The 25,078-nt window shown below is 33.6% G+C and overlaps 2 protein-coding genes across 2 annotated transcripts; both read left to right on the forward strand.

The window, feature by feature from the left end:
• The first annotated feature begins 9,224 nt into the window (after positions 1-9,224).
• LOC124363672 lies at positions 9,225-10,688 on the forward strand. Its single transcript, XM_046818931.1, has one exon. It carries the CDS (start codon positions 9,225-9,227, stop codon positions 10,686-10,688), a length of 1,464 nt encoding a protein of 487 aa, XP_046674887.1.
• A 310-nt stretch (positions 10,689-10,998) lies between these two features.
• Positions 10,999-11,826, forward strand: LOC124363673. Its single transcript, XM_046818932.1, has one exon. It carries the CDS (start codon positions 10,999-11,001, stop codon positions 11,824-11,826), a length of 828 nt encoding a protein of 275 aa, XP_046674888.1.
• Positions 11,827-25,078: the final 13,252 nt, after the last annotated feature.

Raw genomic sequence — 25,078 nt, forward strand, 5'->3', positions numbered from 1 at the left:
ACTTATTTTTTGAGGCTAGTTGCTAGTTTATTAACAGGTCTTATGCCACCAAATTCTGTTATAAGACTCCTGTTTATAAGCTACTACTTTTTGCCACCAGATTTTTGGTTTTTGTTTAATTTTACATTTTTTACCAAGAGTAAGCTACCTAGGCCTATGTTTTATTCTTTGGCAAAGGTGATTTTAAAACCAACTTCCTTTTGGGTTATTTTGGGGCGGGGTTTTAATTTAGTTGTAAAGTGCCTATCCCCTGATTTTCACCAAATTTGAACCTTTTCTGTCAGTAACCTCTTGATTTATTAAAAAAAAGTTTTTCCTGTATCTTATGCTACCGCGTATACCTTATATAAAAATCCAAATAACCCAATGTTTTATCCCTTTTACGTTTTAAATTTAGTTTACTTGTGTTTTTTAATGTCACCTGCTTCTTTTAGAAAGGTTTATCTCATTTTCAGACAATAATTGGAAAATCTCTGTAAGCTCTTGAACTTTGAAAATTCTTTGAATATAGGTTTTCTTGGTCAACTGTTATAATATGTCCAATTATATATTTAGTTAAGTTCTGAGGGTTTATAACAATTTACTAGAATGTTTTAAATTAAATTTAATTTTTTTATATAGTATAAAATAATATAAATTATAGTATTATTCGTATATAAATATAAATTATATAACAAAATAATATAATATATATAAATAATATAATATATATAAATGTTGTATAAATTATAAATAATTTGGCAACAAGTTATTTCAGTAATGTTTATTAATGGTTTTCAAGCTTATAAAAGGGTACTAGGGTGAAACATGGTTTCAGGAGAGGAAATACTGCCTCCTACTGCTTTTTCATCATAGTAGTCGCAGACATCAGTTTCTAAGGTTTTCCTGCTCTGCTGGAAAACTAGCCTCCATGATAAGCTGAATACCACTAGTCAACACTAGTTATTTGTTTAATTAATTTATTTTGTTATTGTTGCAATTTATTATAGATTATATTTTGTTTTTAGGTTTGGTTTAAATGCTATTTAGTTTTGTTGCTTGGTTTTTATTAGGAGCCCGCCCTTAGCCAAAGGATACTTAGTGGTATTGGCAGTTATTGTTATAAATTATGGCTGTTCCTTATTTTTATTTATCCAGGTGCAAACTGACACCCATGACAAATTTTTGGTTAACTGTAGTAATGAGTTTCTTTTATTGTCTGAAAAATATTGTTATTTCAACAGAGAGGTGCTTATCTTAGTTAAAGATGTCTTTTTTCTGCTCTGTTTTGGTGGTGAATTTTGTATTTAGTATATGAATCTGAGCACACTATCCACGGTGTTCTTTGTTTGCCTTCTAGGTTTAGTTCTGATCCACTATCCCGTTCGCCACCATGGATGCTCGCTTCCTAATTGTCTACTTAGGGTACTGCGAACGGGAATGTGCGGTTTCAGTATTAAATTGCAGATTGAAATATTATGATATGACATGCAATGTTTTTTTTAATACAACATAAATAAAACAAAGGAAAATGCTTTGTATGTTGCCTTATTAAACAAATATTTTCAAATTATTTTCTAGTACAAAAAATATAATTTTGGTACTAAACTATTATAACTGTATATGTTTATTAGCTAATCGGTTGTGTCATAATGAATTTCAAAATTTTCTGGGTCACACCGCTTCAAAACATTGCCTAGTGATTAAACATCCAGAAATATTTCGGCCTTACTTAGGAAAATCATCTTTGGTAAACAAAGTAAACAAATACTGTTGAGGTAATCAGTGAGACTTGAATGAAAATAGAAAAAAAAATATTTTTAAACATAGTATTCATAAAAGTTTACAAGAAAGAACAGTTCAAGCAAATTTAGAACCTATTATTTCGTCCCCTTACATTACTTAAGCAAGGCAAATATATGTTCATTAAAAAAATAATGGCTATTTAAAATGATTGTGTAAAATTTGTTTCCTCTCCCATAAAATGAATGTACTATTTTAATTTTTGTATACTAATTCAAATATTTATGAAGTATAACTAAAAGAGAATCATATTTTTCATATTTTACGTTGTTCTGAATAGATTACTTTGATTACAGTCATTTCATAGTTAACTATTGTCTTACCTTTGAGGTTTAACAAAAATGGTATTGTCGTTAATGTGAGTGGTCTGTCTTTTTTAACAGTGTGGTCATAGCTCAGTAATAACGCCGATCAGAACCCATAATGTTTGGAATATATTTATATTTTCAAATCCACGCTTAAATACTTAAAAGTGTTTGAAAGCCCTGAACTGAACATTTTATGAGAGAAAGGAAGGTAAAGCAAAGGAAGGTTGTTTTGTATTTCACTAAACAAGAAAATTATTATAAAAATTAAATAAAAAACAATTTTCTGTTTTACATAATTTAATTATTTAATTTATTAAAACAATAATAATTACGCCATACATTCCTGGTCTGAGAAGCCTAATTCGGGCAAGCTGTGCCTAATGAGTGTCTATCAAGTTAACAAAAAAACAAAAAAAAACAACAGTGAATGGTAAACAATAACGGTTGAGATATTATACTACTAGTATAATTACGCAAGTATTACACCTTTATGAGTAATTCTCATTCGAGTGAATTTATATTTCCAACACCAATTTTGACCTTGCCTTGTTGGCACGATCAAGAAAATACGTAAAACATTTATAATTATAGCTATTCTAAATTACTATTGTCTTATATTTTCTTCTATAGTTCATTTTAATCATTGTATAATATATATATATATATATATATATATATATATATATATATATATATATATTTATATAATATATATATAAAACTTAACATATAGAGACGCCAACTTCTTTCGAAAGAGAAGAGATGGGTTTTATTTAAGTCTTTACATTTATAGTAGAAGTGTTTTTTGTTTTTTTTTTATTTTAGAGCATATAGAGCTGAAAATAGAACATTACTTCTAAATATGTAAGTGTACAGCGAAATGTCATCTACTATATTTCTGTCGACTGCTTCAAAGGGAGTATTAGGGGTCACATTCTGACCGTCTCTTTTACTAGAAAATTTTCAAGGTAGATGAGTACTTACTTAGATGATCACTGAAATATAAAACAGTTTAAAGAATTACGATTAGTTATTATAAAATACACTCACTATAAAAGTAAGCAAATAATAAACCATATATACGCAGACCAGTTGATTACCTGCTACATGCAGGCTCATTCAATTAATATTACAGAACTTTATAGACCGAGATAGGATTTTTCGCTACTTAAAGACCAGTGGGGCGTAGATCCGACATATTTTTGAAATAATAATAGGCTCTTATTAATCGCAGAAATCGCAAAAACGACCGTGTAAAGTTTCTGTACAATCTGTTGAGTAGTTTATGCGGCAAATAATAATAAACAAACATAGGGACTTTTGCATTTATAATATAATTAAGATTTATTGTAACGCAACGTTATTAGCTCTATAAAACTTGAGGTCTAACTTAATGTTTCAATGATTTTGTTATTAAAGTACTCAGTTTGAATTGACTGCAAATAAAGTCATGATTCATGACTAGTAATAATAGTAAGTTGTCATAGTTTTGGATTTTTTGAAACATGATTACTCTTCCATATATATAAATTCGAGTTTAATAGAATCGTAAATTGTTCTAAGAGAATTGTTTATAGGTACGCCAAGGTCTGGAACAAAGTATAAGGATAACAGGACACCGACATAAGGACTACCACAAAAAGTGGAGCAATGACCACCAGAGGCGACAGACAACGGTTAAAAAGCTACTAGAGTGTCGCTGCTTCAACCCATTGAAAAGCAAATACCGCCTTGTAAATAACTACTTGGGTTTTCCAAATAATCCTCAAAACACTTGATGGGATACAAAAATATACATTTAGGATTCTTATGTAATATGACATTTTTCATTTTATATTTTGTTAGTAGTTTCATATATGATAACATTAGATGAAATTTGTTTTATAAAAAATACTATAAATCGGGTTTCATACAGCAAAAATCACACAAGACTCCATTAAAAATAAAATCTCTACTCAATTTAAAAACCCGTTATGTACCTATCTAATACTTTAAATAACATTGCAACGTTAATAAAATATACAGCTTTTTTTAGAAAAAAACCCCTTGCACATAGCCATATAAGAACCATTTCGCTTGCTTTCGAATGATAGGATATTCAGGATGGTTAAGGCTGGTTGGCAGGGTCGGCTCCTTTCATGATAAGTAGTCAGAGGGTTTTATATCTCAGTCTCGTCACTATGGAAGGAGGGAGCCCAGCTCTGTTTCAGCCACCTCCATTAAAATTCTGTAGTATGCCTATTATAAAATAATAGACATGCACTAAACTATTTACATAGATAGCTATATCTACATGCATATAGAAAATTAATTAGCATGCATATACAGGGTTAATAAAAAGTCTGGAGACCCTCGACTAATATTGTAACGGCTCACACGAGAAAAACTAAACTCGCTATATGAGAAACTAAAATTTATGTTATATGAGGTACTTTTTGGGCATAATTACTGCTTCATTCACAAAACCAAAATGGGGGATTTTTGGGGCAGCTCAACAATTTTAAATGTTAAGCCCCATCAAGTGACCTGTCATTTTCAAGCCCCTGATAAAAGAAAACAAACAACGCAGACTAGAGGTCTCTATCTTAAACCAGTAAAAAAAATGACTGCCAATTGAAAATTGTATAAACCAGAATAAACTACTTACAACATAGGAATAACTTACTTTTGGGAAAGCTAAAAACTTTCACTTTTAAGCACCACTCAGTTGATGTCTCATTTGTTAGGTATTAAAAGGCAAAACAATCTCAAAACGAAGTATGGGTTTAAATATCCAACCTATCAAATTACAAAAGTTTAAATAAATATTGGGAATTCCTAACTGCAGGAGGACTACATTCCACTAGTTATGAACTTTGTCCCGAATTATCTGTTGTTTACACTAGTCTTATCATTGTTTCATGTTTTCAATACCATCAGTGTCTTGCCGTACTGACTTGAATCACATTATTCCTTAATTTTATCATTGAGCTAAGCGAACAGGAACGTATTACATTGTTAATGATGCGAGGATATGGTGATAGAATTCGATCATATGAACAAGTGAGACATTTATTTAATGAAACATTTCCTGATAGAAACCCTACATCAAAATCTGTTGTTGAAAAAACAATTAAACGTTTTGGTGAAACAGGCTCAGTGAAGAATCGGCCTAAGTCTGGAAGACCGAGATCAGCAAGAACTGAAGACCATTGTCTGGAGGTGTTGATGTCTGTTGTTGAAAACCCGCATGTGTCAACAACTGCTTTGTCAAGAGAAGTGGGGATTTCTCAGAGATCCGTTTGTAAGATTTTACATGAAAATAAATACAAGCCATACAAAATTCATCTTGTACCCGAGCTGAACGAAGATGACTTCGATCGAAGGGTAAAATATTGTGATGAAATGATGAGCAAAATAGATAACCAGACATTAAACTTAAATAATATTGTATTCAGTGACGAAGCAACCTTCATGCTAAACGGAGAAATAAATAGACACATTCTCGTCTCTGGAGTGATGTTAATCCTTACTGGGCGCAAGAACAACACACTCAACATCCCGAAAACATTAACGTTTGGTATGACGTGAGGACAAATTATTGGACCATTCTTCATTGAAGGGAACCTTACTGGTAATGTGTACTTAGGTATGCTCCAACAACAAATAATTCCAGCAATCCAGGCATCCTGAGATGATTTTAAACAAGTATGGTTCCAACAAGACGGAGCACCTCCACATTATAGCGGGCAAGTCCGCCACTACTTGGATAATGTTTTCCCAAATCGATAGATAGGTAGACGTGGTTTTATTGAGTGGCCCGCCAGATCACCAGACCTGTCACCACTCGACTACTTCATGTGGGGTTATGTCAAAGACAGAGTGTACGAAACAAAGCCACGAGATATTGGTGATCTGAGAATTCGAGCTGTACAGGAAATACATGGAATTCCTCAACAAACATTGCAGCGAGTTGTATCAAATGTTTACACCACACTAGCGCATTGTCAAGCCGCTGAAGGGAAGCAATTTGAACACATCTTTTGAAACGTTAAGCTGGTAAGTAATGACAGAGTATCTGCTTAAAAAATACATAACGATGTTAGAAAATTCTGATTAAATATCTCTTATTTTCCTTTATACGAAACAATAAAAAATATTGTAGACAGTGCTACCTTGCGAAATTCTTTTTTACATTTATAATCCTATATAAATTTCTACAAATGGCATTATTTTGTGAATTAACTACCATGAAATTGTTACATTCAGTTATTTTGAGGTTACTTAATATAGTTTATACAATAATTTTTAATATATTTATATTGCTTCTTTCATTTTAGAAATTTATTAAATTAATTTAATTTATTAGGTTAATATAAATCAATCCTAATGTTTAAAGTGGCCTTTTAAAAACTGGATGAAATATCTACACGAGACAACAACACTAATCATAAATATGTTTCACAGAGATAATCACTAAATATTTTATATTAACACGTGGTAAGTGGACATTTAAATAAATTAAATTTATTCTAACTATATTATTATTATATATTCAGTCAGTAATAAGGACATGTTCGGGCAGTTTAGTAGCTCACAAGTCTTTTAATAATTATTTTTATTCTTACGTTAAGGAAGATATTCAAGCTAGTTAAAGATTCAATCAATTTAGAATTTCCTTTAAGACCTTATAAAGACTAATAAAAATGTTATGCTACCTTACTAACGATTTAAATAAAGATTATCTGTGTCTGTATATTTAAATAAAGACACTATTTGCAAGTAAGTTAAGTTTAAACAGGTTTTGCATACATCTAAAGACTCAAAACATGTGATGTAATAATGGTCAAAATAATAAGTCTTATTGAAGAAATAAACGCTTCAAGACTTTAAACCACTGATGAACTTAGCGATCGCTTACAACCATTTTATATTAAATTTATTCCGTGAAATATAAGTGGAAGACGTAGTTCAAGCACATCGGAACACAGTAATGTTCACCGTTGCATATAATTTATAACCCATTACTCTCATGTTTGAATCAAAACGTCCAACATTAAACCGCATATATCCCTAAAACTTCCCTAAGGTAACTGTGGGATATGTAAATGCCGCTTGTACAGTAATAGCAATGTCGACAGCCACAGGCGCCACCTCTGTTATTACGACAACTGTCGCAATCTAAGACAGCTTTAATGGCCTTCGCAATTGTTACAATGCCACTGACAGTAGCTGTATTATATCCGAATTTATTTCTTAGTTTTTTATTAATTTGATACTTTTCTTTCAGTATTATTTATTGTGGGTTATTCAAATCTTCTTTCAAAATAATTATTTACCTTATTACTGTAAGCTTTACGTTCCATACAATATTGTTATACGATATTCCAAATTTTTAAAGTTGTATTTTATGACTCGCAAATTATTTTTCTCGTTTGAATAATGAACTAAAACAATAGAATATTGAATGACAACAATAGAACGTAGGTAAATGAATTTTTGCTTCAAGATGGCTGACTGTCTATTCTAGCATTTGCTTTGTTGGTACATTTAAGTCTATACCTGAGCTGAAATTGTCGATCTGCTTCCTTTGCCTGATCTGGACTGTTCTCTGAGTACTGTGAGTTACGACGAATATGTGTGAAACTGTGTCACTAACTGTCTCCATTCTGTGACCCACGATTCTTGAACTGCTACTGCCGACCTTGACATCCATAGTTCGGCTCATTTCCATCATTCCATAGTCAATGTCATGGTTCAACATTCAATGTTCCTGTGTCGGTCGTCTGCTGTCATCGCCATGGAGGAGTGAACTGCATGACCTGAAATTCCACGGCCTTCTAGATTTCACCTCGGACTATATAATACCACAATTGTTGTTCATGTTAATTTGCATTTGTTTGTGATATTATAATTATTATTGTTTATTATGTATGTATGATAACTGTTATTTCATTGATTGTATTAGTCACATTTCAACACCGAAATACATCTAAACTAGCCCAATCCCTACTTTATATCCTTTTCATTTCCAATTATGAATACCATATGCTTGGAAATATTTCCCGTCTGTGTCAAGAAGGTTAAGGACGATGAGGAGGGCTTACAATGTGACGACCCATGTAATAGATGGTTCCATAGGCAATGCGCAAACGTCCCAAAAACTGAATACACTAAAATTGCAAGTAACACCACCATCAAGTGGTACTGCACTAGGGCTGATTGCGTTCCTCAAAACACTCAAGTATCGCCCGATATATCAACTGTTTTGAGCACTCTAATTGGTAAAGTCGATAGCCTGGCCACTATGGTAAATAAATTAAGTGTTGTCCCTGATGACACTAAAACTATTAAAACTGAAATTCAGTCCATACAGGAAAAGCTTAATACTATTGAGCCCAAGCTTGAAGAGCTAGATAGGAGGTTGACTACCCTTGAGCAAAGCGATGGTTCTGGCAGTAGATCAAGTATCAATAGCGTAATTGAAGAGTTGCATGAGCGCAATCTTAGGAAGAAAAACTTGATTGTTTTCAATGCCCCTGAGTCAACTAATAATCTACCACATGATATCAAAGCTCATGATACTAGTCTTCTAACTTCCATAATTCATAGTTCGATTCCAGACTTTGATGTATCTCGCATAAAGTTCTTCGGGTTGGGCTCCGTGGTGGCTGGAAAACCTAGACCAATCAAACTAATCTTACCCTCTGAGGGTGATATGAATCAAGTTTTGAGTAGCTTCTCAACTGAACAAATATCCTCCTTAAACCCATCCCTTAAAGACGTGAAACTATCTAGGGATCGAACCCCTTTGGAGCTTTCTTCACTGAGGGATCTTCGTCGGGAACTTGAATCGCGCTTGACAGCTGGAGAAAAGGACCTGACAATCAAGTACAGGAATGGGCTCTTCCCAAAAATTGTCAAAACAAATGCACCTAAGAAAAACTAAACTCATCCAACGGCAATGCATGTAAATTAAAGGGTTACTATCAGAACATAAATGGAATTAGAACAAAATTAACCGAACTATCTTTAAATGCAAACCTTAGCTCTTACGAATTAATTGCACTCACTGAAACCAATCTCGATCCTGGTGTTCATGATGCTGAGCTAGGTCTCCCACAGTTTCAGGTCTACCGATGCGATGGATCACTCATGACTAGTAACAAGCGTAGTGGAGGGGGCGTCCTCTTGGCTATACACAGGAACTTAAACTCCTCATCTGTGCAATTTCCCTGCGATAATATTGAAGCTGTTGGCGTTCTTTTGAAGTATGGTCATCGCCTTCTTTTGCTTTGCGTTGCTTATATTCCACCTAATCAACCAACCTGTGTCTACCAGTCCTTATGCGATGCCTTAGAGCAACTACACCTTCAAGTAGGCCCTGAATGTAACATGGTTTTGGTAGGTGACTTCAATTTGAATAGCGCCAATAGTCCTGGGGTTTCTTCTGACTTGCTCTATGACTTGACAAACACACTCGGTTTACTGCAGCGAAGTGACATCTTGAGTGTTCGAGGCTCCCAGCTGGACCTTCTCTTCTCTGATTTGTCTTGCGATGTGTCCAGGTCCATCGATTCCCTTGTCAACGAAGATATTCACCATCCTGCTTTATACATTGATCTAAGTCTTCATTCATTAGCAATCACACCTCAGTATATACTATCACCAAATTATTTCAAATGTGATATCAATCAATTGAGAGCTGATGTCAACATCCTCAACTCTACTATTGAACACTCATCCCCTGATAGTGAGGAAAAATTCAATAAATACATCACTACCCTTAGTGGTCTGATTAAGAAAAATACACCACTTAAAAGGATCGGAAGATCACCATTCCCTCGCTGGTTTACCTCCGACTTAAAGTCCAAGATTATCAACAAGAAAATACTACATAGAATCTACAAAACTACAGGTCTTGAGAGCGACTACTTGGCCTTCTCCAGAGCCAGAACTACTTGCAGAGTTCTTGCAACTGATTGCTATAACTCTTATATCGAACATGTGGATAGGACGATCTCTACTAACCCAAAAGTCTTCTGGAGCCACGTCAAGAATCTTCGACGCACAGATTCTTTTCCCTCAAAAATTACCCTTGGGGATGATGAATCTTCTGTTCCTGATGAAATGTGCAACTTGTTTGCTCGCCACTTCTCAAGTGTCTTTTCTGAGTCAACTCATATCTCCCCAGCATTGATTCCGAGAGATTGCAACATATATCTTTCTCAGATAAGATGCAGCCCTGAGGAAGTGAAACAAAAGCTTGATTCCTTGGACATCTCAAAGGGTGTGGGACCCGACTGTATTCCTCCAGTTGTACTTCGTTATTGCAGCGACTTGATTTGCACCCCACTCTCGCGTTTTGTCAACTCAAGTTTGCAGGAGGGATTCTTCCCATCGTCTTTAAAAACAAGCTTTGTTATCCCAATCTATAAGGATGGAAGAAGAGACTCAGCTACATGCTATAGGCCCATCACTATACAGTCCCCTATCACGAAGATGTTGGAGGCTATTGTCCTTGAAAGTCTAAAGCCCCTCATATCCACTATCTTGATACCAAGGCAGCACGGATTTACTAGCGGCCGGTCAACCGTCACAAACCTTGTCCCAATATGAAGAATTCATTTTATCAGCCTTCTCAAGTTTCGCTCAAGTCGATGCAATCTACCTGGACTGCAGTAAGGCATTTGACAAGGTTTGTCACACTCTTTTGGTCTCCAAACTTGATTCATATGGCATATCTGAACCTCTTTTATCCTGGTTTAAGAGTTACTTGACCGGAAGATTGTCTATAGTCAAGTTTGGCGGTGGTTATTTTAATCCCTTTCTAGTCAAGTCTGGAGTGCCTCAGGGTTCTCTACTGGGACCTTATCTTTTCAACATATTTATAAATGACATTGGGGAAGTCATCGAAAGTAATTTTCTTATGTTTGCTGACGATATCAAGCTGTTTAGTGTATTGAATTCAATTGAGGATAGTGCTAGTCTCCAGAGATCCCTTGATGGGGTCTCTAGATGGTGTGATGAAAACTTCATGCAACTAAATGCTAAGAAAAGCATGGTGATGTCTTTTCACAGGGGTGAAGAATTTGTACATGCCAATTATTACATTCAGGGCGAGGGATTGCAGCGGGTGCAGGTTGTAAAGGATCTTGGCGTGCATCTCAATCACGCACTCTCTCCTGATCATCACATTGACATCATATGTGCCAAAGCTAATCGTTTGTTGGGTCTTCTGTCACGTACAGCTAGAAGTGGCCTATCTACACACTCCATCTCAATCTTATATAAGTCTCTTCTACGTCCGATCTTAGAATATGCTTCAGTTGTTTGGAACCCTTACTACCAACATCACATTATCAGGCTTGAAAGGATTCAAGGGAGATTTGTTGGACTCGTTGGAACTACATTGGGCTTTCCTTTCCATGAGGTCCCTGTCGATGACGTCATGAAACAGTTCAACCTCTGCCCGCTGGAAGTTCGCCGTGAGCTTGCTGATCTAGCTTTTCTCTCAAGGCTTATCAATGGATCCCTTGATTGTCCTGATCTTCTTGCCATGATTAACTTTCGAATTCCACACACTACCAGGTCAAATGAACTCTTTGTTCGCAAATATTATCGGACAAACTACCTGAAGAACGGACCCATGGCCAGACTGCATCGCGTTGGAAACTGCGTTCCTGCCGAGCTAGACCTGTTCTGCACGAATCTGAAAACACTGAAAAAGAAATGGGTGTCCTTATCTGTGGATTGAGAGGAATGAGGATAACTAAGCTGTCTAAACTCTTTGCTACACTATCCACCACCTTCTGCGGCTCAACATAACTCTTCCCTCATCTACTGACCAAACTTCCTTTGCCTTTACTTTGACCCTTCCTGCCATTTTTCTCTCTCTGACCTACATAACCCAGTTCATGCTCTTTTTACTCATAAATACTGTGCTTACACTTGCACTTCAGTTGTCGTAGTTTATACTTTTGTGATCTAATTAATGGATTTGTTGTTACGTCATATTATTATTGTTGTGTATATATTGTTGGTTTATTATATTTTTACTTATATATTGCAATTTATTACATTGATATAACAAATTGTATTATTATGTTATTACATACCCGTATTTATTATTATCATTATTATATATTCTATTATTATGTTATTTAACACGTTTATATAATTGTTTGTAGTTATCTTAAGCATGCAATTTTGTTTCTTTGTATCCATGTATGTTTGTACCAATTATTCGCATGTCATCAATTCATTGTATTTTTAAAATGGCATTGCCGTTGGAATGTATAAATAAATAAATAAATAAATGTATGGTTAAATGAAGAGTATCATATTTATCTGAAACCAACTAAAGAATTAAAGTAAAATACAAACATTACGTGCGTTAGTATCTCACTGAAAAGTTTCATATGGTAATTTTAAAGTATACCCTGTTCGTTTACTAATTTGTTTCAGTGTTCTTTCAGTTGTGACCATTATTGCCAGTAAGACTATTATCAAGTTTACAAATAAATAAATGATAACATAATTTTTAAATACAAAAAAATTTACTAAATAATTATTTATTCAATCAATAAATAAATAATTTAAATTTATTTTATTTATTTTTTTCATTTTTATTATTTTTTTACTGACATTTACGGAAGAAAGTGTGTAAATCAGGAAAGCGCGCAAACAGCCAAACAAGCAATACTTCAAAAATCATGTTAAACAATTATACGCTATATTAGGGAATTACCCGTAAAACCGAGCAACTGGGTGGAATTTGATGATATTTTTCGATAAGCCGTCTCATTAATAGTTTTCGAATAAAAATATCATCTCTCTACATTTGTGAAGGTAATTGCAATAAATTTACCCACAAACCCCTGATTTTTTGTAACGTTTTGGTGTACCCTGTACATAAGCGGCAAGATAGGTCCAAACTATTTGCATCAAAACAATCAGTGAAGAAATACCTTTAAAATGAGGTATAACTCAACATAAATTTACATTTGAAAATTTTTCAAAAACCACCCTACCCCCCAAAAACTACCCTTTTGGGGAGTTTTAAATATTTCAAAATAATTTCTCCAAATTTTTTGGGGTGGAAATAAGAGGGTTTAAGTTGTTACGAATAATCTACCTCGTATGGTTTGGCTGCTATACGTACTGTACGGATGTTCTGCCTCACCATGTATATAAAATTTATATACCCTGGCTTGAAATTCTTATTGTATCTACAGTGATATATGAATTTTAATACAATTTATTTTCTAAATATTATCAAAGACAAAACTGAATCAATATTAATTATAACTAGTGTAATACCTGTTGAATTGTTGGTTACTGGTAATGATACTTATTGAATACATTTACAGAATAGATAGTGATGGGTTTTAGATGAGGTTTCATAAAAGAATCAATCAGATCAGGAAGCTAGGTGATGATGTGCTTGGGTGGGGAGAGTTGAGATAGAGGGGAGGGACTTCATGTTCCACGCCATTAACCTACCTTTAATTCTGGAATACTGATGATCAACAGCTGATTTATTGATGGTTTTATATTTCAATATTTTAGTTATTTACTCACGATGAAGCAGACGAAAACCAATCCAATATCAGCGCGTGTGGCGTAAAATTAAACATCATACATTTTTAGGATTTCAGATATTTCTTTTTCTACGTTGCTTGGAAACGGAGTATTGTAATCCAAAATATTTACTATAAGTAAATAGATTGTATTTGAATAAAAATACAATATTTATAGTTTTATGCGTGTTTTAGTAAAATTTTTACTACCGTTTTATTTTACAGAGTACATATTTACTAAATGGGGCTAGCGCTTAACTGCACTTTAACATTATACATGGTCCATTTTTCCTAACTTTCCTTAAACCTCGCGAACGAACACGTGCTGTTAAATATAACAATAATATTGAAATGTACTACAATACATAAATTTATACATAAAAAAGTGTATACAAGTTTAGGATTACTTTTAATACAACTATTTCAAACGAAATGCTTATTTTAAGTGAAAGGCGTCGTATCGATACCCTTCACACAGTTTCATCTCACATTTAATAACTTTAGATGTGTATGGTGTAAGATGGCATAACAGAAAAAAATATAAAAATGTCCAAGAGGAAAAGCGTGGAATAGAATTCCGTAAATTTGCTACGTTGTGTTGCACCTATCGTGGATGTAAATACTTTGGGACTTGTGAATAATAAAAATAGGCATAACTTAATTGCAAGTGATATTTTTGTATCTATTGTCCATAAAAATATGCTAAAAATGACATTTTTGGAATTTTGTTTTGGATTGATTATAATCACAATTTATACTCATGGCCAATACCATCTTCTATTATATTATAAGATGTCTTTTTACCGTGACGGGATTTACAGGTTAATTTTAAAGTTTTTTTAAGTTTCTGTTACCTTCCTAAATGTGTCAATATCTTTCATTGCAACCCACCCTATATGTAAACCATTTATCAACGTGTCATTCAGTCAATAGCAGGACCGTTATTGATGAATCTTTCTTTACATTGACGGAGGCTTCAGTGATTAACAGTTTTATATCAGTAAAGAAACTTCAATGATTTAATAACGAATAATAAATAAATAATACACACACACACACACACACACACACACACACACACACATATATATATATATATATATATATATATATATATATATATATATATATATATATATATATTATTTATTTATTATTCGTTATTAAATCATTGAAGTTACTTTACTGATATAAAACTGTTAATCACTGAAGCCTCCGTCAATGTAAAGTAAGATTCATCAATAACGGTCCTGCTATTGACTGAATGACACGTTGATAAATGGTTTTGTTGGAAAGTTACAGAGGCATTAAGAGTTGATTGTTTTATTTCTTCTTGCAAGGGAAAGTTTTTTTTCGAACCCACGGAAAATATAGAATTCTAATATATATTATTATGAGATTCACATTGAGCTATAAATTAATATTAAGTAACACTTTCTGAAATTGCCTTCTTATAATTCCTGTTGTCTCACATGTTCAGATAAGTAGCAATTATGTAGATTAGTCATATATGAAAAATAAACTGTTTGTATAGCACAGGGAGAGCTAACACATTTGCTCTCCCCAGATCAACACTTTTTTGAGGTTCACCATATTGATAGCAACTTGCACCAATGACAGCTTCATACTTTTTCCTACATCATATCGTGGAGTAATAGAGTTGTGGATACTATATGCCATAATTCTATCTATTTCAAAAAAAATCATTTAGGTTCCTAAAAAATAAGCTAACTTGTGATGTCATTGCGGATTTTCTTAAAACTATCCATACGGCTCTCGAGATCCACCAATATGCATTTAGGATTTTAGTGATCTATCTAAGGATTAAGATAATTTTATTTATGAAATTCGTTTTTTTCTAAATTTGTATAGAAATGATAATAACAGCAAGAAATAAATTGCCTACTACACAAAATCCAGCGGATGCAGATTATTCCTCCCACCTTCCACTCACACTCCAACATCAGGAGCTCACTGCTCAGTTATTCATTCTATACCACCATTCTCTCATGATTGTTCTCCTAATTTCTTTAAATCTCTTGTTTTCATTTTCAATCAACCTTTCCTGGCAGTATTATTGACCTTTATGTATCATATAGTATTAGTCCGGATCCACGAGTGAAATTCTGTTTGAAGGCCCTACTCATGTAAACCTCATAAATCACTCATTTGCAGATATTAGGACTCTCTTATTTTTCCACCATTATAAGAAAAGAAGCTCATTGGTTATAATAATAAAGTGCAAGTTTCCAGCAAAGATTCACATGAACAATCAGGCATTGTATCGCATAATGGTCTGAGTGAACATTTTAGGCTTACCTTGTTCTCACATCCTAACATAAGCCTATTGTTCTGGGCTACTCCATATCTACCTAAAAGTATGTGAACAGTCTCATCTCCTTCCCTGAGGTATAATCCTATCCACGCCACTCTTGGTATCCTACCACACATATCCTTTAGTATCTACACCAACATAACCTCAAGCAGCAAAGAAAAAAATCAGAAAGGATTGATAATAATGGAACCGGTAAGCACAACACTGGACCCTTTTAATTCCTACATATTTGACATAGATGGCCGATTATCCTGCTGCATCTGGATATGCAACATTGGAATATATATGGCACATTGGTTCATACAAACTCCACGGTTACCATTCTGGTAATATACCAACAGTCAATACGTAAAGCGCGAAGTTATTGAGAAATCTGCCATCTCTGTCGATGGAATGATTCGCTGAATGATGGTAAACGATAAGAAGATGGCATTTTCCATCACGATTAAAGTGGCAGTCTCAGTCTCAGTTAATGGTGAAACAAGGTATAGTATTTTGCCTGCAAATTACCTCATCTTTACAGGAGGAGTTTCCTTCTCTCTGGCCTCTATACCAAACCTTACCCTCAAATACTATTCTGCTATTACAAAGATACAGGCACCGGTGGAAAAACTCTTTAACCTTGAAGAATATAAAGTTGGAAATCCCACTTCTCAACCGCATTCAACTACAACAAATTCATTACATCTACTAACAACCTGAATTATCCAATTTGCTGTATCACAGGTAACTGTATTAGTACAATCATTTACATACCTTTCCCACAAAGTATCTTATGCGAACCAGAAGTGAGTGTGATATTAAAGTTATAAATACTTATCAACATCTGTATTGTATATTATACCAGATTCTTCTTATTGGAATATAATACTTAATTTAAAATCAAACACCCCAATAATTATTAAATTTTATTATTATTTTTTGTTTTATAAAAATCTATAATTCTTGGATTTTTTTATTAGAAATTAGGTATTTGTATTGTATTTTTATCAGGTAGCACTAAGCAACTATAAAAAATAATGTAAAGTTAGAAGTTAATAAAACTTATAGAGTAAATTTTTAGTGCGCATACTGTACCTCATTACTGCTGCCAGTTGATTCAGTTATGTGCTGGTAAGTCTATGAAATCTTATACTTTGATTTAACGTTCCTTGATCAAGTAATGAACACCATCCAAAACTATCATAAGTAGCTGCGTATTTAATAATCTGTAATAACCTAAACTACTTATTTTGATTTTTTAATTGATATTGTTTAAACAATTTATGATTTTTACCTTCTGTGCGCGTGTGATACTACTTTCAAATTATCAAATAATGAATGTAGTGATGTGATTTTCCATCAACTTCGTTCTGTGTTTTTCCATCATCAATAGCAAATTTGAATTGCCTTATTTCTCAAAGCTGATCCTGTAAACAGTAACGTGAAGAAAAGGTTTATGTCACATTATATAGTAAATTAAACTGTAACAACCACACAAATCAAAGCTATGTAAGAAATTATCTTCAGGAGTTTTTCCACACAAGAAAACTTAAATTACCTGCAAGTGTAGATACTTTACTGATTTCTTACTATGGAATTTTCTGTTTACTAATAAACTATGGATTACGCTTATTGGAGAAACATTTATCACTTACAAAGAATATTTACGCGACAAATAGGGAACTACATGGATTAAACCTATTGAGTCTAATTTCTAATGCTTCAATCTATGACTGTCCCAAATTTGTATACATTTAATAGTCTAGATTCAAATCCAAACATTGAAAATTTGCCTGACTAGTTTGTATACAGTACCGCCTGCCTTGAAAAACTTCAAACCAATCTGATGATAACATGCGAAAATTTTAAAATAAGTTAACAGTAGTTCTAAGCGGTTAATTTCTTTACGATTTACCTTAAAACTAAGAACTTAACTTATAACAAGTTCAATAATTCCTTCCTGTTCAAATATTTGAAAACCCAAGCTTTTTATTCCCTTGATGATCATACGTCCTGGGAATTTGAATAGTTCTTATAAGCTATTTATTTTAAATGTTAATGCTATGTATTGATTTTAAAACTGGGTAATAACTTCCCTAACCAGCCTAAACTTTATTACACAACAATTTAACTAAGATTTCTCTTGAATATGTGTATGGTAATCATTGTAGATGTTAAAGCTTTGCATACGAGTATTTTATTTATGATATACATATCAAAGTGTATACATGATATCTTTGATATTTGATTTTGAGGTAGCCTATTGCATGGTTCAATGTTTAATGGATATAGAGATTTTTTCTTGTCTAGTAATTATAAAGACAATCAGAGGGGGAAGGACGATCCACACAAAAAATTTGTAGATACTTTAATTAAAAATTTCAGAAACGTGAGGTACTCCACTCGGTAGCCATTAGCTAGGATACATTATCACAAAGTATAAAGTGTTTTAAATATTCACTCCCAGAGCTTACACAAGCTGTTGCTCAACTGAAAACTAGACAATGTGTCGCTTGGGAGCCAAAGTGTTGCCATTGTATACTATAGCCAGTGCAGTGCGAATATACATGTTTTTAATAAAATAATGAAAAAAGTTTTATCTATCTATAACACTGTTATTAGACAAATAAAAAAATTACCATTGCACCCTATAGTTCAAACAGATTCATTTTATATTTATCAAAACAGCCTTGTTCGTTGTTGCGCTATTTGCTAAACTCGTTCGTAATCATAAAATTCGAGACTGTGTATTTTTAAAACCATGTTATCTAATGAAGAAAATTCTAAGTGTGTAATGTTGTAAGGCTAATTAAAGTCAGTTACTTTAGTGAAGTGGGGTTTAGAAGAGCAAGTAATTTAGCTTCACCTCACAGAAAGAACATACGGTGTTGCAGTACGTAATTTACAAATAATGAATCAGATAACACGTAAAGTAAGCTTGGTAGGTTGTGAAGAATCTATAAGTAGATATATTAAAACTATAGAATAACTAGTTTTATTCCTCAAAAAAGTCCGTATGCAAGCATAATAATTTAATGATAATATTTTTTTTTAACTTTTACTATTCTACAACTCTTTCTAAACAGGAAAGGAAGAGTACGTAATGTGTGATTTAGATATACAGTAATTTGATAAATTATGCTCCTAAAGATTAAGCAGCAAATAATACACCTATAATGATGACATTAAATTCCAACAAAGTTAATTATTCGGGTTTATTGAATCGTAAATCTCATTAACTATTAGTAACTGTTCGCTTTCCGTATCAAATGTTGCAATGATGTAGTAATACTTTAAGCTGATTATAACCGTTGACTACCTAGTAATAAGCGTTTAATTTTAAAATACATTTCGTTTTGTATATCAATTTGTCACACACATAAGTAATAAACAAATACTTCATAATACAATTTGCATAGCATAGTCGTGCAGAAAAACATATTCATGCTTAATTATTTCTGATCACAAGTAAAAAGTAATTAACATGGTAAAAATTACACTATATATTTCAGGTGTACACTATACGTAGGAACTGAAAACGAAGCTTAAGGAAAATGGTTTAAATAAAAATGGTTTAAATATATAGTAGTAGTAGTAAGGTATTACTACAATCAACAATTTCGTAAACAATTATCACTATCATTAATACATCCTATGCTTACTATACAAGATATTTTGTGATTTAATTAAAAAAAAACTATCTTGCGTGGAGTATACCGATATGGAAACTAAGCATCCCGGAAATATTAACCAATATATACTCATAATATGGAGCATATAAACTGTTACTCTCACATAGGGTTTTACTAGTAGGGAGTCTATGCTGACCCAACGGGCTTATACAGGCTAACAGTATTTTTTTATATTTGACCTGTTAAAACACTGTTGTTTTGCATTTTATTTTCTGTATAACCTGAGCTAGAAATGTAATTGTATATAGTTTTTAAGTACAGTGATATAATGGTGAGTAACAACTGACATAACCAAAACACCATAAAGACCAATGTAGTATTAATTTATAAAGATAAAAAACTAAGTGTCAAAATAAAATGCTATATTTTCAATGCTGGTTTGATTTTTTAATAGAACAAAATATGAATGAAAGAATACTAGACAAATTTTAAATTTATAAAAATCAGAATAATCTAAAAAAAGGAAAAACAAGTTTTTTTACATTTGTTTCAGATGAATTAAGTATAAGCTAACAACAATGAATATTTTAAAATTTGTATGTAGTGTTCTTCATGAACATGTGCCTAAGTAAATAATACTAATTATTCTAAAAGAACCCTTTTTCTTTACTTTATAGATAGGTAGTCGTATTTCAATATTTAAATAATAAATTAAGGTAATTATTTTACATGAATAAAAAAATATATAGGCTACCTAAGATTATACCTTACTATTTCATGCAAAATAAATTATTATAAGTTTTTTTTTTCTGCCTCAAACCTATAAGTTTAATGGAGCTAAAAAAGACTTTAGATTAGTTTGTTTTTAATGTAAGTACATATACTACGTATGTGTATTGCGAAGTGAAATCTAATATATACGGGTGGAAAAAAAGTATGGAAACGCTTTCACTAATTTTGTATGGCTTCACTTATACAAATTAAATTTTGTACATCACCACTTGTATTAAGAACCTAGTTTTTGAGACCAGTGGGGACATTTTATCTTTTCAGGGGGACGGCCCGTGAGGAGTCGGACGAAAATCTTAAATGTAAGCATAGGCCGAGAGTTTGGTATCAAATTAAAGGTCTAGTAAAAGAGAAACTCTTTTACCGCAAACCGCACTTAAAAAGGTTGACACTATCCAGAGTACGGGCCGTTTGAATTTCATAAGTAACGTTTGATTAATTATTATTTCTCCACAATTTCACAGTCTCAAGTAAACTGTTCTGACTGAAAATGACACTTTATGAAAACACAATTATCCAAAAGAATTAAATTAAAAATTATCTATGTATTACAAAAAATAACCATACCTTTTAAATGAGGTGCTCAAACTGCTCTCCGAACACTTGTTGGCAATGAGCTAGTCTATTATAAAAACCTACTGCAGTCACATTTTGAAGCATCTCGGGTGTAATTCTCTTTGCTTCTTCTAATAAACGATTTGTCAGCTCCTCAATGTTGGCTGGTTTAGTTTTATACACATTATCTTTTAAGAAGCCCCACAAAAAGTCTAGTGGATCTAAATCTAGTGGATTAAGATCCGGTGACCTAGCCGGCCACTCAAACGGTACCCACCCTGCGACCAATCCAACGGTTAGGAAACACTTCATCTAACAGATTGCGCACCCGCAAATAGTAATGGGGCGGTGCTCCATCTTGCTGAAACCATACTGCATTAAAATTTGCCCCAAGAAGAGCACGGCACTGCTGGCAAAATGTTATTTGTCAACATATTGAAATAAATTTCGCCTGTTAGATTTCCATCTATCACAAACGGTCCTACAATGTTATTGTTTATTATTCCAGCCCACATATTCACTTTCTGAGGCCTTTGTGTGTGGCCTTCTATCATCCAGTGTGGATTATGGTCGGCCCCAGTAAACGGCAATTATGCCTATTTTAACTTGTCCATTAACAAAGAATGTAGCTTCATCTGAAAACAATATCGAACTTAAAAAATTTTTGAATTTCGTAACACTTTCTCATCATTATTTCGCAAAATTCAGTCCGATCAAAATCATCCTCTGCAAGTTCTTGGGTTAGGGTTACTTTAAAAGGGTGATACTTGTTTTTGTGTAAAACATTCAACACTGAGGTATGGCTCATATCAAGATCTTCTGCAGCCACTCTGGCCGAGGTGCTGGGAATTTTCAACAAATGTTTGGAGTACATCCAAAGATTTTTTGTTCATTTGTTGCCGATTTAGGCCTGCCACTTCTTTCGCGATCTTTGACTGTTCTAGTTTCTTTCTTCAAGTCTTTTTACTGTCTTAAACACTGTTGACTTACTAATTGGGGGTCTATCAAGAAAAGTGTCATTAAACAAATGCGCTGTTTCTTCATAGGGACGAACTAGATATCCATACCCACGCATCAAAAGCAGCGTGATTCTCTCAAACTCACTAAGTGACATTGCTTTTAAAACTAGTAGAATAAAATTTAAACACTTAAGTAAAAAAATTTATAACTATCGCAGTACCTTCTAGTGAAGACTTTCAACTTTATCTTACGTGGACGAAATTTATAACGTAGACTAAAAACCAAGTTGATATTAAAAATACAAAAACTGTGGAGTTTTGCTGTGACAGTACTGTTTGTATTGCCTAAACCAGTTTATGTTTGCCTGAAAATAAAAGGGCTGGAGGTACTGGACCTTGACCTCATGTTGATAAGGAGTTATGGTTGGTATTATTGAATACTCTCAGTTTCTTGAAGAACAAGACAGGAAAACCCCTATTTTAATGTTATCCAACAAATGTAGAGGTAAAAAAAAAATAATTTTGTGTTGGAAATTGTTTTTTTCAAATTTCCATAACCGACATAAAACATACTACTGAAAGTAAATTAGTTACTTCACAAGACAAAATTACTAAATTTCTTTGTCATGAAATTCATTACGGCCCCGTACTCTGGATATAGGGTCAACCTTTTTAAGTGCGGTTTGCGGTAATGAGTTTCTCTTTACTAGACCTTTAATTTGATACCAAACTCGGCCTATGCTTACATTTAAGATTTTCGTCCGACTCCTCACGGGCCGTCCCCCTGAAAAGATAAAATGTCCCCACTGGTCTCAAAAACTAGGTTCTTAATACAAGTGGTGATGTACAAAATTTAATTTGTATAAGTGAAGCCATACAAAATTAGTGAAAGCGTTTCCATACTTTTTTTCCACCCTGTATACAACCGCATGTGTAACTGACTGACTGACTGACTCACTCACGTATACTAATTCTAACCTACTTCCAGATGAGTTAGAGACTTGAAATTTGGTACACAGATAGCTTTCCACGTGTAACCACCAGGAAAATCCCGAAAAGTGAGAATTTTTCATTTTCAACCCCTCAAAAAAATTCCCAAAAAATCGCGCATTCTTCACCCCTGCAGGCATTTTTTGTAAGCCCGATAGCGGGCGAACCGTTGGAGCTAGCTCGGATCTGACGGAAAATTCATAGTCAGGAATGAAGTGAACTACAAAAAAGGTCTAATGACTTTTTGCTCTATCTTCCATGGTTAAGCGACAAAACGCTCGAACATTTGAAATTCCAGAGATTTTTTTCGATAAAAATAATGTTTCAAGCCCGATAGCGGCCGAACCGTTGGTCGTAGCTCAAATCTGATTGACCCATCAAATTAGCGAATTGCGCGATCTACAGAAAAGGTCCCAGTAATCTTTTGCCCTATCTCGATTGGTTTGGCCGAAAAACGTGATTATGTACAATTTTGTTGTAACTTTTACGCGAAACTTTTGTTTTTGGGGTCGATAGCGGCGAAACCATTGGTCGGAGGTCAAAATAAGACTAACGTTTTATTTAGGAAATAAGATGACCTACAAAAAAGGTCCAGTGACTTTTTACTATATTTCCCTTAGTTTGACCGCAAAACGCGATTAAGTGAAAATATTGGACATTTTCGCCTAAAAATTTACATTCCGGGCTTGATAGCGGCTAAAACGGTTGGTCGTAACTCAAAACAAATTTTAAAACGGGATTTAGGAAATCACGTGATCTACAGAAAAGGTTCAGTGACTTCGGGAGTTGGCTGAGCGTTAGCTAAGCGTCAATAGTAGATAGGGACAGAGGAATATTTATTATGTTCACAGACACAATACCCTCTAAAAAAGGCCCAAGTGTGTCATTAACCCCCGGTAAATATTAACCCCCCCCCCCCGGGGATTTCCTGGTATGACCTGATAACCTCCTGTACATTCAACCCCCTGATGTGTTAACCCCCCTGGTAACATTAAACCCCTCAGGGAATTTCCTGCCATGACCTCATGTCCGAATTTTACCAGTCACCAAATCTCTTAACCCCCCCCCCCCCCTGGGAAGATCCTGGTATGACCAGATAACCCCCTGGAGACTTATCCCCCGGTAACGTTAACCCCCCCTGGGAATTTGTTCATATGACCAGACAATATCCTGACGAAATTAAACCCCCTCTTGTCTTAACCTCCTTAACATTAATCCACCCACCCAGGGAATTTCTCGCCTTGACTAGATAGTCTCCTGGTGATATTAAACCCCCTGTTCGACTTAAAATACTGCCTTGAGGTCGGTTTTTATTATGTTTATACTAAACAATTCAAGATAGCTGAACCCGTGCAGACTTTTCTCTCCGAGCTCATTTCTGGCTAAACCATAGGTCGTAGATCAGATCTGAGGGCACAATCGAAAGACAAAATTAAATTTCCAACAAGAAAGGTCCAGTCACTTTTTGTCGTATCTCTAACGGTTTAACCGCAAAATGCCCTCAAAGTCAAAAAGTTTTTACGAATCCGGAAAAAAATCTATGAAAAAAAAGGTCAATTTTTATATCCCTTGTCATTTACTTAATGTCCGGACTTAACCAGTCACCGAATTCCGCTTATCCCCGAATTTGCAAGCGTTTACTTTGGGGGCCTGGGGGCGTAAGCCCCCAGCGAGCCGAAGGCGAGTTATTACTATAAAGCATACCGTAAACAAATAAGTAATTCATTATAAATTAACTCTAATTAATAATTTCGTCAGGAAAAGGCCAAGTAAATTACATTCAAAATATCAGCAATGAAATATAAGTAAATAGTTTCAAATGTTTTTTATTTTTTTTATATTACAAAACTACTAGTAAAAATGTTCCAAAACTCACAGCCTATACAATTTGTATATTCATCTCTTGATTTCATCTGTTGTCCTCTATCAGATATAGGCTAGTAAAAAAGTTTCCAGATTTTGGTTTGTGCTGATCATACCTTAAAAGGAGTACGAAAATTAAACATAATACGTATATCTGTATAAGACCACTTTTAAAATTTAAACCAATTTAAAATAACCGTTGTGGATACATAGAAATCACGTGAAACTGTAAAACAATATATAAAATAATATAAAAAAATAAACACTAAAGGATTTTAATTTTGATGTAAATAAATTAATATATTTAGCCCTCCTACCCAGA

The sequence above is a fragment of the Homalodisca vitripennis genome, chromosome 5, assembly GCF_021130785.1.
Source record: "Homalodisca vitripennis isolate AUS2020 chromosome 5, UT_GWSS_2.1, whole genome shotgun sequence".
NCBI lineage: Eukaryota > Metazoa > Arthropoda > Insecta > Hemiptera > Cicadellidae > Homalodisca > Homalodisca vitripennis.

What these genes read in the sequence shown, in the direction of transcription:
- LOC124363672 (XM_046818931.1), top strand. Translation starts at nt 9,225, where the DNA reads ATGACTAGTAACAAGCGTAGTGGAGGGGGCGTCCTCTTGGCTATACAC.
- LOC124363673 (XM_046818932.1), top strand. Translation starts at nt 10,999, where the DNA reads ATGTTTGCTGACGATATCAAGCTGTTTAGTGTATTGAATTCAATTGAG.